The sequence below is a fragment of the Glarea lozoyensis genome, assembly GCF_000409485.1.
Source record: "Glarea lozoyensis ATCC 20868 chromosome Unknown GLAREA13, whole genome shotgun sequence".
Classification (NCBI taxonomy): Eukaryota; Fungi; Ascomycota; class Leotiomycetes; order Helotiales; family Helotiaceae; genus Glarea; species Glarea lozoyensis.
This window is the reverse complement of record NW_007360987.1, coordinates 72,420-86,885: the sequence shown is the minus strand read 5'-3', so window position 1 is coordinate 86,885 and position 14,466 is coordinate 72,420. Positions and strand designations below refer to the sequence as shown.

The window sequence follows — 14,466 nt, the reverse complement described above, 5'->3', positions numbered from 1 at the left end:
TTAGTAGAGGCAATTGGATGGCGGGGGCGGGGGACCTGGACCGGCTCCGGCTCTGGCCAGGTGTTCACACCTCTTTTAGTGTACACTACCAAGTGTACTAAGTACTAATCAAATAGATATTACCCTTTTAGTAAATAGAAAATCTTGAACAACTTGCCGTCTGTCTTCTTAAAACAGAGAGCTTGAATGTAACTATCCTGTAATAGCTAGTTACGTCTTTTATAATTCGAAATTTGAGTTATTCTAAATATTCAAGCGAAAAGCAACTAGTCGACTTTTGAAAGTATAAAACAGGATACAGTACCTATTTTCATATATTTTAAATATAAAATAATTTAAATTTATCGATATTATTGTTTAGAAATATTATTAACATATTGCTAGATTATAACTAAGGATTTAAATATTAAATTAACACGTCTCGAGGCCTGACAGGGGTTCCAGATTAGATGCTCTTAAAGCTGGCCCGGACGAAAACCAGTGTTACCACATCACCACAAGAGGAAGATCAGTTTTGGAGTAATAAATATTTCTACATGACTTTCAGCTACACTAGCTAGCCATTCTCCTTGCATCCAAAGCACCCAAAAAAATCAACCCAAACACCCGCTCAAACCACCAAATCCACCCTACCCCCAAACCCCCCCAAACAATCTACAACTTACTACTCTCCCTAACACAACACTCGCCATCCCCACCCACAACTGCCTCCCCCACCTCCTGCTGATGCGCCACACTAGCAAGCACACTCTTATTAAAAGTCTGCGTGCTAGGCGGGACATCGATCGCGGGATTCCTCTCAAAGAAATTCACCGGCTTCAAGGACACCTTCAGGATCTCGCATGGCATAACAGGGAAATCCTCGATGCGCGGGACGTGGTTGATGCCGAACTGCACCCACACCACAATATCCTGATCCTGCACGTCGTCCTTGCGGTCCGCCCAACTCCGCACGCCGGTGCCGCCGCGGGACTGATTCGTGTATTTCCCGCCGGCGTACAGCTCGTCGTCGCGGTAGGATGTCACGTAGATGTTGTGGTCGGCGAACTCGGCGCGTTTGTGGTGGTAGGATTGTGGGTCTGCGAGCATTTTCTGGAACGGCGGGGCGTGGATCTTATAGGCGACTGGTTTGCCGTTGATGGGGTTTTTGATGGCGGAGTTTTGGATTTTGAAGGTGCGGTTCACGTCGTAGTCGAGGTCGTAGCCGCCCGAGGTCGTGATGGGCGTTTCGGACACGGTGTAGCCAACGCCGTGGGGGTTGAAGTCGGAGCGTGGCATTGCGTGGGCTTCGTCGTAGACCACGCGGTTGAGGGGGCCGTCGATCATGGGGTCGACGCGGAGGGAGAAGATGTGTTGGTGGTGGACTGCTAGGACGCCGGGGTGGACGACGGTTCCGAATGGGACAGAAATGCCTTCGTCGATGGGTTGGGTGGAGAGGATACCGGTGGCGCGGACTTCGTAGGTTACTTCGCCGGCTTGGTTGAACATGAATGCCAGGATGTATTCGTAGTTGGAGACGGTGATGATGGATTGGAGGACTAGTTCGCGGTTACGGACTACGGCTGCTCGACCGGTGCGGTAGTTGGTGTGTTTCCATCCGATGCCGTTGTCTTGTTCGTGAATACAGACGCAGTTGGGCATGTCGAGTGGTTCTCCTTTGTCGTCGTTGAGGACAGCGGAGAGGTAGTGGATTGAGCCGAGACAGTCACATCCTAATTGGAGGTTGTTGGCCATAATTCCTGCTCCAGCATCTCCGAGATCGAATGCCGCTTTCTTGTGGAAGGGGTGGCGAGGGTCTGCGTATGGGATGTTCATATCGGAAAGGGAGAGTCTGTAGAAAAGTGGTCGACCGTCGTAGTGGACATCGTATAAGACCATTCCTTCTCTCTGGTTGAAACCTACTTTGAAGGTCCATTTCTGCCATTCGATGTTGTGGCCCTGTTCGCTGTAGTTGGAGACCTTGAAAGAAGCACCTTCTGGTTGGACGACATTAAGAGGTTTCAAATCTGTTCGGAGCTCTTGAGCTTCGTGGATATATTCGTTTGGTGGCTGTACTTTGTATGGTGATGGTTCTTTGATGGTGTTATCAATTCCTGTTGGTAAGATATCAATTCTTGTCACTCTCATCGTCTCTGCGCTGACGACTGGAGAGATGCTAAGTGGCATGGCATAGTGATTACTATCTGCCTGTGAAGAGTTATTTGGATCCCGAACGTAGAGGAAGCATTGGAACATTCGCTTGTCGTCCGAGAATAGGCCCTCATTGATACCATCAGATCCTGAAAGTATTAGTGGGTTATGCGAAAGTCATTGTGGGAAATTTACCATAAATCCATGGATCACTGATGACTACTGTTCCTTCTGGCAATTGGAGCTTCTTAATCTCTGCTTGGACTTTCTCATCTTCAAGTGCAATTCGCTCGACGGCAATAATCTCGTCGCCATCTGCGTTACTGTGTACATTTGGACCAAGACGAAGATTACTTTCAACCTTTCCAGCACTCAGACTGACTACAGCTTCGTGAAGTTTATCCTAATCTTTGTTAACCAGATCTCCAATCAACATAGCATTTATTGAGACTTACAGTATTGCGCAGGTAATACACGACAAAACTTCGCCTCTCGATAGTGGGGGTCGCTTGACCACTGTGTTCGGCAGCCAAGAAATGCAATAACTCAGCCTTTTGAGGCTCTTGCAAAGTGATACTCTTAAACTGAATGTTAACATCTGAAGGCCATGCTGATTTGATGAGCCGTGACGATTCTTTGATTTCGCTGGCAGTCAATGGGCCAAGAGGATGTTGAGGTGTTGACTTCCCACTGATGATGGGAAGCGAAGTGGCGATTTGCTCGACAGACATCTTTGCTATCAAGTTATGAGATGTTTGCTGGGGATGGAAACGATGATGAACCCAAGAAATTCGACTCTTCTTATTCACAAATCCCTCACCAAAGTGAATGGAAAATCTTCACTTTATATCACCGTTGGGAAATCCTTATCGTGACCTTCTGTCTACCCCACCATCGCTCAAACTCTCGCATATGCCTGCCCAAAGTGGCAACGCGGAGGCAGAAGCAGTCTCATGATTCGCGGGAGCGTGCATTGTGGAGTAGACCAGCGGCGAAAGTTGGGATGGGAGAATTGGACTAGATGAACGAATCATGTAAACACCCGAATGTTACCCGCGGGTCGGATATAGGATGGGACTTGGCGGGTGTGGTTTCCTGATGTGGAAACGCGTTATTGGTGTGTATAATAGGTTTAGTGTACTAGTAGATGTGTTATTCACGAAGTGAGAAACCTTGGAATCTTTTGCTTTTGTCGTGAATATCGTGTTGGAGTTTGATATGATGTGGGTAAATCCTTATCCAAACTTCTGATTCGAAGAAGTTTGATGTGAATCACATGTCACAAAAAAGGATGTATCAGGTAACAAGAAATGATCACGAGAAGGACTTTCTTGGACTTGTTCAAGTGTGAAAAGCTGAACCATCAATGACTGCCATATTATATCCAGAAGTTTAAGTTGCCACGAACCATGAAAATGCTAATTAAAAGCATCACGATCTCCATCTAAAAGCTGGGTGTTTCCAATCAAGATCCTAGAATGAGTTAGCATTTTACGGTCCATTATCAGATGTTCTTGACTTACCTGGATAGCCTCCTGTGACAGTCCCGCTAGCTCACTATCAATATCCCTACTCGCACGCTTCTTATTATCCATCTTCATCCAAAACAACAGGCCAATCGAACACAACAATATCGTCGACGAGGTAGCCAAATTAAGTCCATTCCCAACATGATAATTCGGTGCGTCAAAAGGTAAGAACGACCAAGTCGAGATCAACCCTCCAATATTTCCAGCCATGACATTCAACCCAATCGCCGAAGACCTCGCGGTATCCGACACCACATTCGCAGATACCTGCGCGTTACACAGAGCTCCGAACGAGAATGCGCCGCTGGCAATGATGAATGTTGCGCCGTACCGGACCTGTGAATTTTCGCTGGCGAGAAACATGATGTATCCACACATGATTAGCGGTGCGCTCATGATGAAGAAGATATTTCTTCTGTCAAATCTCCAGCTTAGGAATGGGAAGAGGAGTGTGAAAAATGCACCGACGACATAGGGTGGAACGGTGTGGAGTTGTTGCGAGACTACGGTGTTCTTTGGATAAATGGTGCGAACGATGGTCGGTGCGAAGAAAGCTAGACCTTGGACGGTGATGTTGTTGAGGAGGAAAATGAACGAGGTCGCGATTGTAGCAGGAGAGAGAAGTCCCATGAAGAACTTCTTTCTGTCGATTTTATCCAAAACTTCGGTTGCTGCGATGCGCTCTGCCTTGACTCGTGCGATGGCCATGTCTTTTTCGTCTTGAGAAAGCCATTTAGCGGTTGCTGGACGGTCGGTGAGGGTGAAGAATGCGATGACGGAGAGGAGGCAGGTTATTATTCCTTCGATGGCGAAAATCATTCTCCAAGTGCGGAGTCCGCCGAAATGGTCGAGCTTGAGGATGCCTGATGCGAGCAAACCTCCAAAAGCGCCGGCGAGTGGTGCCATGACGATGTAGAGGGAGAGTCGGAATGCGAGTTCTGATCTGGTGTACCAACGAGACATGTAGCTGGGTAACGAGTCAGTGTTATCCGCGCGTCTGGATGAGCCTTTCAAGAGAGCAGGTGGTGAGAATTGAAGACTTTGACTTACTATGCAATACCTGGCAGCATACCAGCTTCGAAAACACCCAAGAGAAACCGAACTCCAGACACAGCGTGTATGTCATGAACAAAAGCGGTGCAAATCGAGCACACACCAAACCCCAGCGAAATCGCTGGAATATACCATCCCGGCCCTATCCACTTACAAGCCATATTCGACGGGATCTCAAAGAGGATATATGAAATGTAAAAGATTGACAGAACTTTATTGTAATCATAATTCTTGAGTTTGATGTCTTTTTCAAACCCAGCAAGCTTTGCATTTCCTACAAATGTAAGCGACAAGTTGCTGACTGACGAAGGTTACTCACCGATATTTGCTCGGTCGATGAAGCAAAAGAGGTAGAGAAGCGCTACCGTCGGGACAATGTAGAGATCAATCTTCAATCGTAGTCTGGAAACTGCTTTCGGATCGAAATGAACAAGAGAGTTTCCATATCTGAGCCCTAGATTAGCTATGCATTTTCTTCACATGCTCGGGCTGGCTCACTGATCCGTCGCAACATGGCCTCTCTCCGCTACATCATGGGCATTCCCATGCTTCAAATCCTCGGCATGAATATAATTGACATTCTCGCTCTTATCAGAATGGTTGATTCCAGCGGAAACCTGCTTTTCCTCGCTAGCAAGATTCGCCATTGTATCGAGTCGTTCTGGTAATCTGTTCGTGAGAATGGAAAAGAGACTCTATCCACCGACAAACGAAGCGCAACTTATACAACTTTATCACGTCGCTTATCTTTAGCACAGACTCAATCGCTCCGTCTGGACCATGTGTTGAATGCGGGGGAAAGATCTGGGGAAGTCTTGGATGGTGATGGTGGAGGTGGACGGCTGTCCTGGACGGCTCTTCGAATGTGGAAGAGCTTTCTTCCCCAGCTTAATACCCCAGCATTTCCCCGCCAATGGCGCCCGTGACGGTTTTGGGATATCTCCGATGGGCGAAAGCGGCGATGTGAATGATAATGATAATAGCTGTTTTATTCACTATGAGCAATGATTTAATATTTTGAAACTCTCGGGATGATATCATTGCTGTGAAATTGGTTGGAAACATAATGGTAGGCTAAAATTCGTATTCACTCCATGCAATTTAAACCACAAGTTACACCTCACCACTCGTCCAACCCTCCGTAATGCTGCTTTTTACACAATCCCATACACACGTTTCTGCTCTTACCAAATGCGGATTTACTTCCCGCGATCCCTTGGCATATCCGTTCATTACATCTGTCACGGTTTCAATTGGTGAATAAGGGGGCGTGGCTTGGTTGACTAGCGAAACCAGTTGTGACAAGCGACGTCTTGGACTGACTCAAAAGTTGGGGATGGGTCGGTGGCTTTTGAACGCGTATTCTTTGACTTGAATGGGCTGAATTGGGTGGACGCTTGGAGTTGGACGGGTTGCTGGGTTCGGGATTTAATTTGATTCCGAATGGATTCATCTCCATAAAGATGGTATTTCTGGAGAAGCTCAATATCCGAGATCCGAAAGGTTTTTTTAGTATGGTGTAACAGTTTTTTAACATTGATATGAACAGGGGAACTTACGGCCAAAAGGATGTAATTCCGACCTGCTGGAAATTTACGCTTTCGATTTGTTGCGACGCTCGTACCTAAGTCTAGACTCGGCTCATTTGGAGAACTAGAATGTCTTTCGGCCACAAGACTTGTGGATTGATATTCGATAACATGTTTAATAAGTCAAAATACGATAAAGCGTTAGAAGTTTGTCCACGAATGGTTTCCTACAAAAGCAAAGAAATCAAATCAACTTAGGAACCCAACTGGCATTATTGATGGACTTATCTCATAGTTCAAACAAAGCAGCTCTCCTGGTTTCCGCGGTATACCTAGACGACCGAAACTCCTAACTATTACCTATATTTGTTTCGGCAAGTAGGCACGGGAATTTTGACCTCTTGCAACATAGAAAACCAAAAAAAAAATCGGATTGCGTCACTCTCTATGGAAAACAAGCACTCACAAGACACATTTTTTCAGAATTCTTTTTCAGGAAATGGTATGTTTTCAAAAAGCGACTCCGTAAGTTAAAAAGATGTATCGTACTTCGTACATGACTGAAATCACCAGCTTTCCCTACCGCTACCCCATCTCGTACCTTTACTGGGGTGCATAAATGTGGAGGGCTGGTTATTGTAGTCGTGTGCGAAGTATCTAGCGACCGACGAAGCGAAGCTCTTGTACATTAACGGTATATTGCTCACCTTACAATTTCACCAATCGTGGCAATATTTGGAATTTATTTGCTTCCTGTAAGTTGAAACAATTCATTTTATCGTATATAATCGCTTTTACGTCTCGCTGTTTAACATAAAGAACTGTATGCCGATACCTAAGGTGCTATGATAGAAGAGGTCCAGTGGTGGTGCGATAGCTAATCCGTAATTGAAAGCTGGAGTACTCTCTTACTAGCTTTATGTAGTTAAGAGCCTGATTGCGTTGTGACTAGCGAATATCATTAAATATGTGCACAATACACGAGTATACGATAACGTTATCCCTAGGTGCTTGTGAGTTTAATTATGCTCATGTTGAAACACAACCTTTCATTTTAGTGTAAGACTTGGACTTTCGTACAAGAAATTCCAATTTACGCAAAATTCTGTAACTTATATGATTGGAATATGGAAGGTGAGTATTATTATCTAAATAGGACTGTTATTTCCAAGCAAATAGAGTAATAACTATATAGTTGTAGCAGAGCGTTCTATTCCTAACAATTTTAATAATATGTCAGCTCTTATGCTTTTTGCACTATGGAAACATAGATTAGTATACTCGACAAACAAATTTGCGTTAAATCGTTTAACTTTAGTCTTTAGATTAAGTTGAAAAGAAATAAAGGCTACAAAAAATACTTCTCTTATACCCTAAGAGAGAAAATAGAAATCAAAGCTACTTTTTTCCTTATATATAATGTTTCAGGTTCTTTTAAAGAAATAAGAAGAAGCATACATCTGTCCAACTACCCTATCAATTTCACAAAATTCGCACATCATAAATCCCCGGCTTTTCTACTCAAATCTAAAAAGCACTAAAATAAGCGTCAAAATCTAAAATGGAGATATTCCTTTCCCTACCACACATAAAGAACTAGGATTTTTTAAATCAGAGTAAATGGAACTCTATTATCTGCATGAACCCGAAGAAGGCAAGCGCCGCCGAGATAAGTAAAGTTGATTTGGCGAAGAACTATCTAATAACATTATTTCAAAGTGCGACGAGTAGATTATTCAATTTAGAATACACACAGAAAACCATCATGACAACATGATTCCTGCTTAGCACAAGTCAATAATCATATCTACCCTTCTTGTACTACGACATTACCTCAAAACTATTCACCCACCTACTTGCACACAAAATAAGCACATCTACCACCGAATCACACTCACCACACAACTATAGGTACAACAAAAACACACTCACTTAATAGCCTCACAAGAACACTACTCACAAAATACCACCCTCACAAAATACCATCCGACGCAAAATCATACCCATACCCACATCTCAAATCGTGTACCACACCAAGTCAACTTATTCACAACAGAACTTACACAGAATTCCAAAATCTCAAAATTACACAAAATCCCATCAAAACTCCCAACACAGCCTAAATCACACCCATACAACACCACCACCACACCACCTAAATGCAAACCCATAAATCCTACTCAAGAAAACCACTCATAATTTAACACCCAAATAAATTCTACCGCCTACATAACAACAAAAAATCTAACGACCAAAGAATCATAATCTCCTACCAAGAAAACCCAGATAAACAATAAAACCAGCATAATCCACACCCCAAAACTCCGAATAACACAATTATTGCATTACCTTACCTACTCCACCCATCTTTCAAATCCACATCTCACTTACGTATATTATTCCTACCTATCCAACCACCAAAAACTCCTCACTCACAACTCCTCACTCCTCACCCCAAAATCCAACGCAGGACATTCATACCCCTAAACACTCGTCTCAAAATCACAAGGTCATCCTAAGGGTTTTGAGACATTCATACCCCCTGCATTAGACAATGAACCATTCATAACCCCAACCATCTCATACAGCAGCACACACAACCATACACCAGCACACTCACAGCCCTCACCCCAAATTCCCCTTTGTTCAAAATATTTACTCACAAACCTCCCCTCATCCGACTCTTTTACTCACACCCCGCCCTCCCCTTCCCCCTCACAACCACACTACATTACATTCCCAAACCCCCCTTTCCCCAAATCCTTACTCACCCCCCTTCCAACCTTTACTCACATATCAACCCCAAAACCGAATCACATCCAAAAAATGGCTGTATATCAAGATCTTGATCTCGCTGCGAGTCTCACATCATCTCCCATCCATCACGAAGATTCCATCTTTCTTCCTTTTCAGCCAGTCAGTCAGTCGATATTCAACAAGGTACTCACCTTATATTCGAACGGTTAACGCTTCCACATCCACATCATTCAACCCATCCACAACACACCCATCCACATCACACCTCTCCACCAACCCCTCCCCCCTCCCCCCTCCCCCCTCACCCACCACCCATCCCTCAATCTGGCATCCTCCACCCCCTATCACCCTTCCCCTTCCCCTCCCCTACAAACACACCACCTCCCCCTCCCCCCCTCCCTCTCCCTCCCCACCCCCAATAACCTCTCTAACCCTCACCTACCGCATCCTATCCAGCCCGCTGTCGCCCCTCCAACGCGTCACATTCTGCAGCGTAACCCTCTACGACGCCGCCGGGGTAGCAGTGGGGTACTATCAGCACCTGCAGGGCGTTAGCTGTGCGGACGTGGGGTATAATAGTTTTTGGGGGTGGGATCTGGGGGAAGGACCGCCTAGAGAGGAGATTGAAGGAGGAATAGGGGGGGGAGGGAGAGAGAGGAGGGAGAGTAGATTGTAGGAGAGAGGAGGGAGGGGAGGTTGTAGGAGAGAGGAAGAAGTGAAGAACGAGGAGAGAGAGGACAAGAAATTCGAACAGCAGAGAAGCGAAAAGAACGAAAATGCCAGGACAAGGCTACAACACCTACCACGGTTTCGACACCGGTCCACCACCCCCCACATTCGCACAACCCCCCTCATTCCAACAACCACGATACGCCTGGCCCCCCGCCGCCCCAACATTCGCCCCACCCCCAGTCTACACATACCCCTCTTACCCAACCCAATATCCTCCCTATCAACCACCACCACCCCCCCTCAACAACCCTACTCCTACCCCCCGAACAACCCCGACATCCCCGGCGTGCAGCTAAAAAACCATCTCGGCGGCACAGGCCTACCGCCAGGTTACGACTACCTGTTCCCAGCGACGCACGCGCGGATTCATGTTTTCAAGACGAAGGAGAAGCCGTGGCAGAGTAGCGTGCCGTTGTTGCCGTGGAGCGTGCCGGGGAATCCGGAGTGTAAGTTTGCTAAGGTATGTTGGTTTTCTTCGTATGTGTGGTGAATGGGGAGGATGGGAGGATGGGATGGGAGCGGTGCTAATGAGATATAGCTTTACGTCCCAACAACCATAACGATAAAAGAGTTTATGAAACAACTTGGTTGCAATAACCCAGAAGCGAAGAAGAATCGGTTGTATGAGATTGTAGAAAGTGGAGGGGGGAGATGGTTGAAGGGGATGGAGATTGGGGTGAGTGATTTTCTGTTTGTCTTGTTGTTAAGGGAGAAGAAGGATGGAGGGGTGGTGAAGAGGACATTCCATTTGGCTTCACTTGAAGCATCTCTCCCATTCTAGACCACATCTCCATCATGCATCCGCACTCGCACCTCAAAACCGAACACCGCAGACCAAGTGCCATGCTAATAACACTCCCAGGGCGACCAAGATAAAAAAGTCAAAGAACCAATCTCCTCATTAGGCTGGAATGAGACACGAACTGGTGAACCGGGGAAACCACCTTTGATATGGATATATTGCACCAACACATAATCAGTCACCATCAACCACCTAGTACCTACTAATCTTTATCCTAATACCAATCCCAATCAAACACCAATATCACCGAAATCAACAAATCACAACACCACCAATCCGCAGCCAACCACCACATTATGAATGAGAGGAAATCTCAGAATCTGACGAGTCTGCGATACATAAATACAAGAGCATAGAGCAGAGCAGGAGTACAAGAGCATACATTGAGTTACATAGAACGCAGATAGAATGTTGAACGCGGGCGTAGAAATAAAGCATACAATCTCAACAACAGACCTTTGACCAAACTACTCGGTGACGAAGCGGTGCTGTGAAATGTATGATTTCATCATGAACATCGCGGATAATCAACTGTTTCGTGGTCATATCCACTCAGTCGATCTAGTGCCTAGAGTTCCACAAGCAGATGATGTAGCACGTAAAGGGAGCCATGGTTTTGAACCTCCACTAGAAGTCAAAAACACGCGATTTTCTCGAAAAGTAAACCGAGCTCATCAAAGGAAATTTCAAGTGAGAAGAATAAACAACTCACTTGAGATGACGGAATAAGAACCAGCGACCCGAGTAACAAAACACTGCTTAATCCAGCACCGCTCTTTCGCGTCAAGTCACTAGACCAAACAATCTTTACCTCCCGAATCCACTTCACTAAAAAGACCCAGGGGCTATTATCAAATCTTTTCATTCCCATTGTGCCTAACATCCCAGAGAATCCCATCAATCCCAACCATAACACCATATCAACATCCCAAAAGCGCATCCACGAGCTCATTAGTCGACCCCCACTAAGAACTACCAGTCCCACTCCGCTCACCCAATCTCCGTCAAAAACCCCCCAGCCTGCGCAAAGGCCATCTGATACTGTCTCAAATCCGCCCAATTCCTCAACTCCTCTTCCTCATCAACCTCACCCGTTTCATTCTTCAATCCGGGACTCACACGTTCGAGTTTCATCAAGACGTCCAGGAATCTTTCTAGATAGTCTTGGGATTTGAGTGCGAGGGGTCCTTTGCGTTGGTTGGGTGTGTCGATTAACGTTGATGCGATTTGACGGATTTTGTTGATCTGAGAATGTTAGCTTGAGCCGAGGGTAAGTGAAGGTCGTAACTTACGAAGCTGCCTGCATTAGGTTCCATATTAGTCTGGTTAATACTTCCCAACACCTGAAGCAAATCCTGTACGATAGCCTCTCTCTCTCTGAAAACAATCTCTTCAACATCATCAGGATTGCTAGATGCTGGTTGTTTTGGAAGCAGACCATCCAATCCAGTCGAAAGACCAGGAGAACCAAGTGCTTCTGCTGTTTCAGCATTCGCCTTTCTTCGTTCGTATGATTCTTGAAGATTCCAATACTTTTCTACGAGGTATGATCTAGTTGCAAGCTGACTGGCGTAAATATTCGCTTTTTGAATCTCAAATTGAAGTCTTCTACGTCCATCAAGAGTAGTTGGCATCTCAAAAATTTCCACACCATTCGACCTAGCTCCCGGGTATTCGGTAGCAGGTGGGAACCATTGTTGATCATCTGTTGGAAATCCACCATGTTGGGTGCCAGGTTGTAGAAGTAGCTCAGATGGGATCCCATTGAGAACATTTTTTGCTGACATCAAACAGTCCTCCACTATGCGCTTCTGTCGGCTCCAATCGAAAACCTCATCAATACCATATGCCATCTCCATGGTTGCGACGGGCGAAACGGTAAGGTAAATTTTGATGCCAATGTTAAAGCCAGTGAGCTTGGAAATGGTGCCAGGAGGTTGCAGATCGATGTGATCTACATATATGTATTCGTCGTCAATCTCCAAGGGGAATGGAGGATAGGGTTCGTTTGGTGTGGATGGAGGAATGATGAGCTCTCCAAAGCTTGCGCCGAATTGCTGCATGGATCTGAGGAGTTAGTAAAGTTTGGTCGCGTGGATGTTATCTATATTTACCTGATTCCCACGACCATGATCCAGAATATTCTTCGACCAATTTCTTGTTTGATGCAATCCACAGGTTGCATTGGCGTTTCCATAACCGACCCGTCTGCACCAAATGTTGCAGGCAGACCACCAGCAGATTGGAAACCAGGATCTTTGACTCGATGAGCACCGAGAACTCTGACAATGGTTAGAGTCTCGCCAAAGTACAACCTGCATTGCCGCCATTGAAAAGTATATGCGGCGGACAAACCGAGGAAGTAGCTGGTCGCTGCATCGTAGACTGTGAGATCTTTATCAAGATATCCCGACCCTCGCGCCTCTACCGCAACTTTGTGACATCTCTCGACCAAGCTGATGGAGTTGGGAAACATATGCTCTCGTCGCTGATTCTTCAAATGCAATCTTGGCTTTCTGGGAAACGATGCAACCAGAGTTCCTACCATAGAAGCCAGCAGTGCTAGAAAGAGTGGATTGCTGAGATCCTGTCGACTTTTGAAAGCAGCTCTGAAAGAGGGTTCGTGTGGAAATGGGCATAGAGGATGGATGTAGGTGAAGAAGTCGTCGACGAGGAGCTCGAGTGTCTCGAATGGGCAAATCGATTCGGCATTCAGAACCGCATGAGAAGAGAATCTTGCCAGAGTCGCGGCGACATTGTTTGGTGATGTTGGAGAGTCAAATCCACCACCACCGCCTCCTGTATCTGTAGGAGAGTCGAACCCGAATCTGCGTTTCTTGATGGCTTCCGCATGTCGATTCGGTGGACCTCGACGACGACTGGGACGGTTTCGTGTACATGGGATTTCGAGGGCGGCGCACGCTTTACAAGGAGGACCTGATTCATCGCACTGTAAGAGCAGTTAGTGTTTATCACATCATGACCATGAGAAGCAAGTGGTCTTGATTATCGATGACCACAAGAAGCAATCATCTTGATCATATCCATGCCATCAATCAATAATCTTGACTATGACCATGCCGCAAGAAGCAAGCAATCTTGATCATATCCATTGTCGTGTAGGAGAATCCATCTTCTCTCTCAAACTCGTAAATTGAATCGCATACCTTGACTTTCCTAATACTACACGAATCGCACGCCTTCCTCAACCGATTACTCTTCTGACTCTGGGTTTCCCCTCCACTTGGCGCATGTATATGTGTAGCACCGTGCTGTGTTTCCGGCGTCTGTCTGCCATTCCCATTGAAATTCGGATGAAGCTGTTGATGCGACTGTTGCTGCTGCTGCTGCGGTGTCTGAGGCAGTCCATCAAACACAAACGGCTGCGGAATCGGGATCCCTTGATGATGCTGGGTCATGGGAGATCCATTGTCGATGCCATCCTGCCCGTGGTTGTTGCCATGGTTGGTATGTGGTGGAGGAGGACCAGGAGGATGCGGATGGTAGCTGTTCACGTCGACATTAACATGACCACTGGGATCAAAGCCGGCATTATCGCGAGATGCCATGACAATTGACGGCTTATCCTCTGGTGATGGCTGGCAGAGTGTCGGCGAGAAATCGGGAGATTCTCGTCGCGAAGAAAAGTCGACGCTGATGTGCGGGTGCGGTTAGACGCGAGACGCGAGACGCGTTTGGCAGTTATCGTACCTGTATGCCCGATTGTTTCTGTCGCAGAATGATTTATCTTCTTGAAAGAGAGTTGATAAGTTGAAGTGATGGAGTTTATGCTGGATATGCAATTCAACGCGGAGAAACAGAGATAACCTTAGCCATTTTAGCGCGGTTTATGTAAGTCGAAATTCACACCTTTCTGATTCAATATTTTCGCTCAACAGTCCTCCCTTGCTACCATAGTTTTTTGATCATGCTA

General features: G+C 46.0%; 3 protein-coding genes across 3 annotated transcripts; all 3 read right to left on the bottom strand.

The window, feature by feature from the left end:
- Positions 1–654: 654 nt before the first annotated feature.
- On the bottom strand, positions 655–2,861 carry GLAREA_09990 (Amine oxidase catalytic; the record flags this gene model as incomplete). Its single annotated transcript, XM_008080040.1, has 3 exons — positions 655–2,279; positions 2,326–2,533; positions 2,586–2,861. 3 exons carry the CDS (start codon positions 2,859–2,861, stop codon positions 655–657), a joined length of 2,109 nt encoding a protein of 702 aa, XP_008078231.1.
- Positions 2,862–3,561: 700 nt separating this feature from the next.
- On the bottom strand, positions 3,562–5,359 carry GLAREA_09989 (MFS general substrate transporter; the record flags this gene model as incomplete). The annotated part of the gene is made up of 5 exons (XM_008080039.1): positions 3,562–3,603; positions 3,654–4,626; positions 4,710–4,986; positions 5,032–5,159; positions 5,211–5,359. 5 exons carry the CDS (start codon positions 5,357–5,359, stop codon positions 3,562–3,564), a joined length of 1,569 nt encoding a protein of 522 aa, XP_008078230.1.
- A 6,163-nt stretch (positions 5,360–11,522) lies between these two features.
- Positions 11,523–14,101, bottom strand: GLAREA_09988 (Zn2/Cys6 DNA-binding protein; the record flags this gene model as incomplete). Its single annotated transcript, XM_008080038.1, has 4 exons — positions 11,523–11,777; positions 11,825–12,599; positions 12,647–13,482; positions 13,700–14,101. The coding sequence occupies 4 exons, from the start codon at positions 14,099–14,101 to the stop codon at positions 11,523–11,525; spliced, it is 2,268 nt and encodes a 755-aa protein (XP_008078229.1).
- Positions 14,102–14,466: the final 365 nt, after the last annotated feature.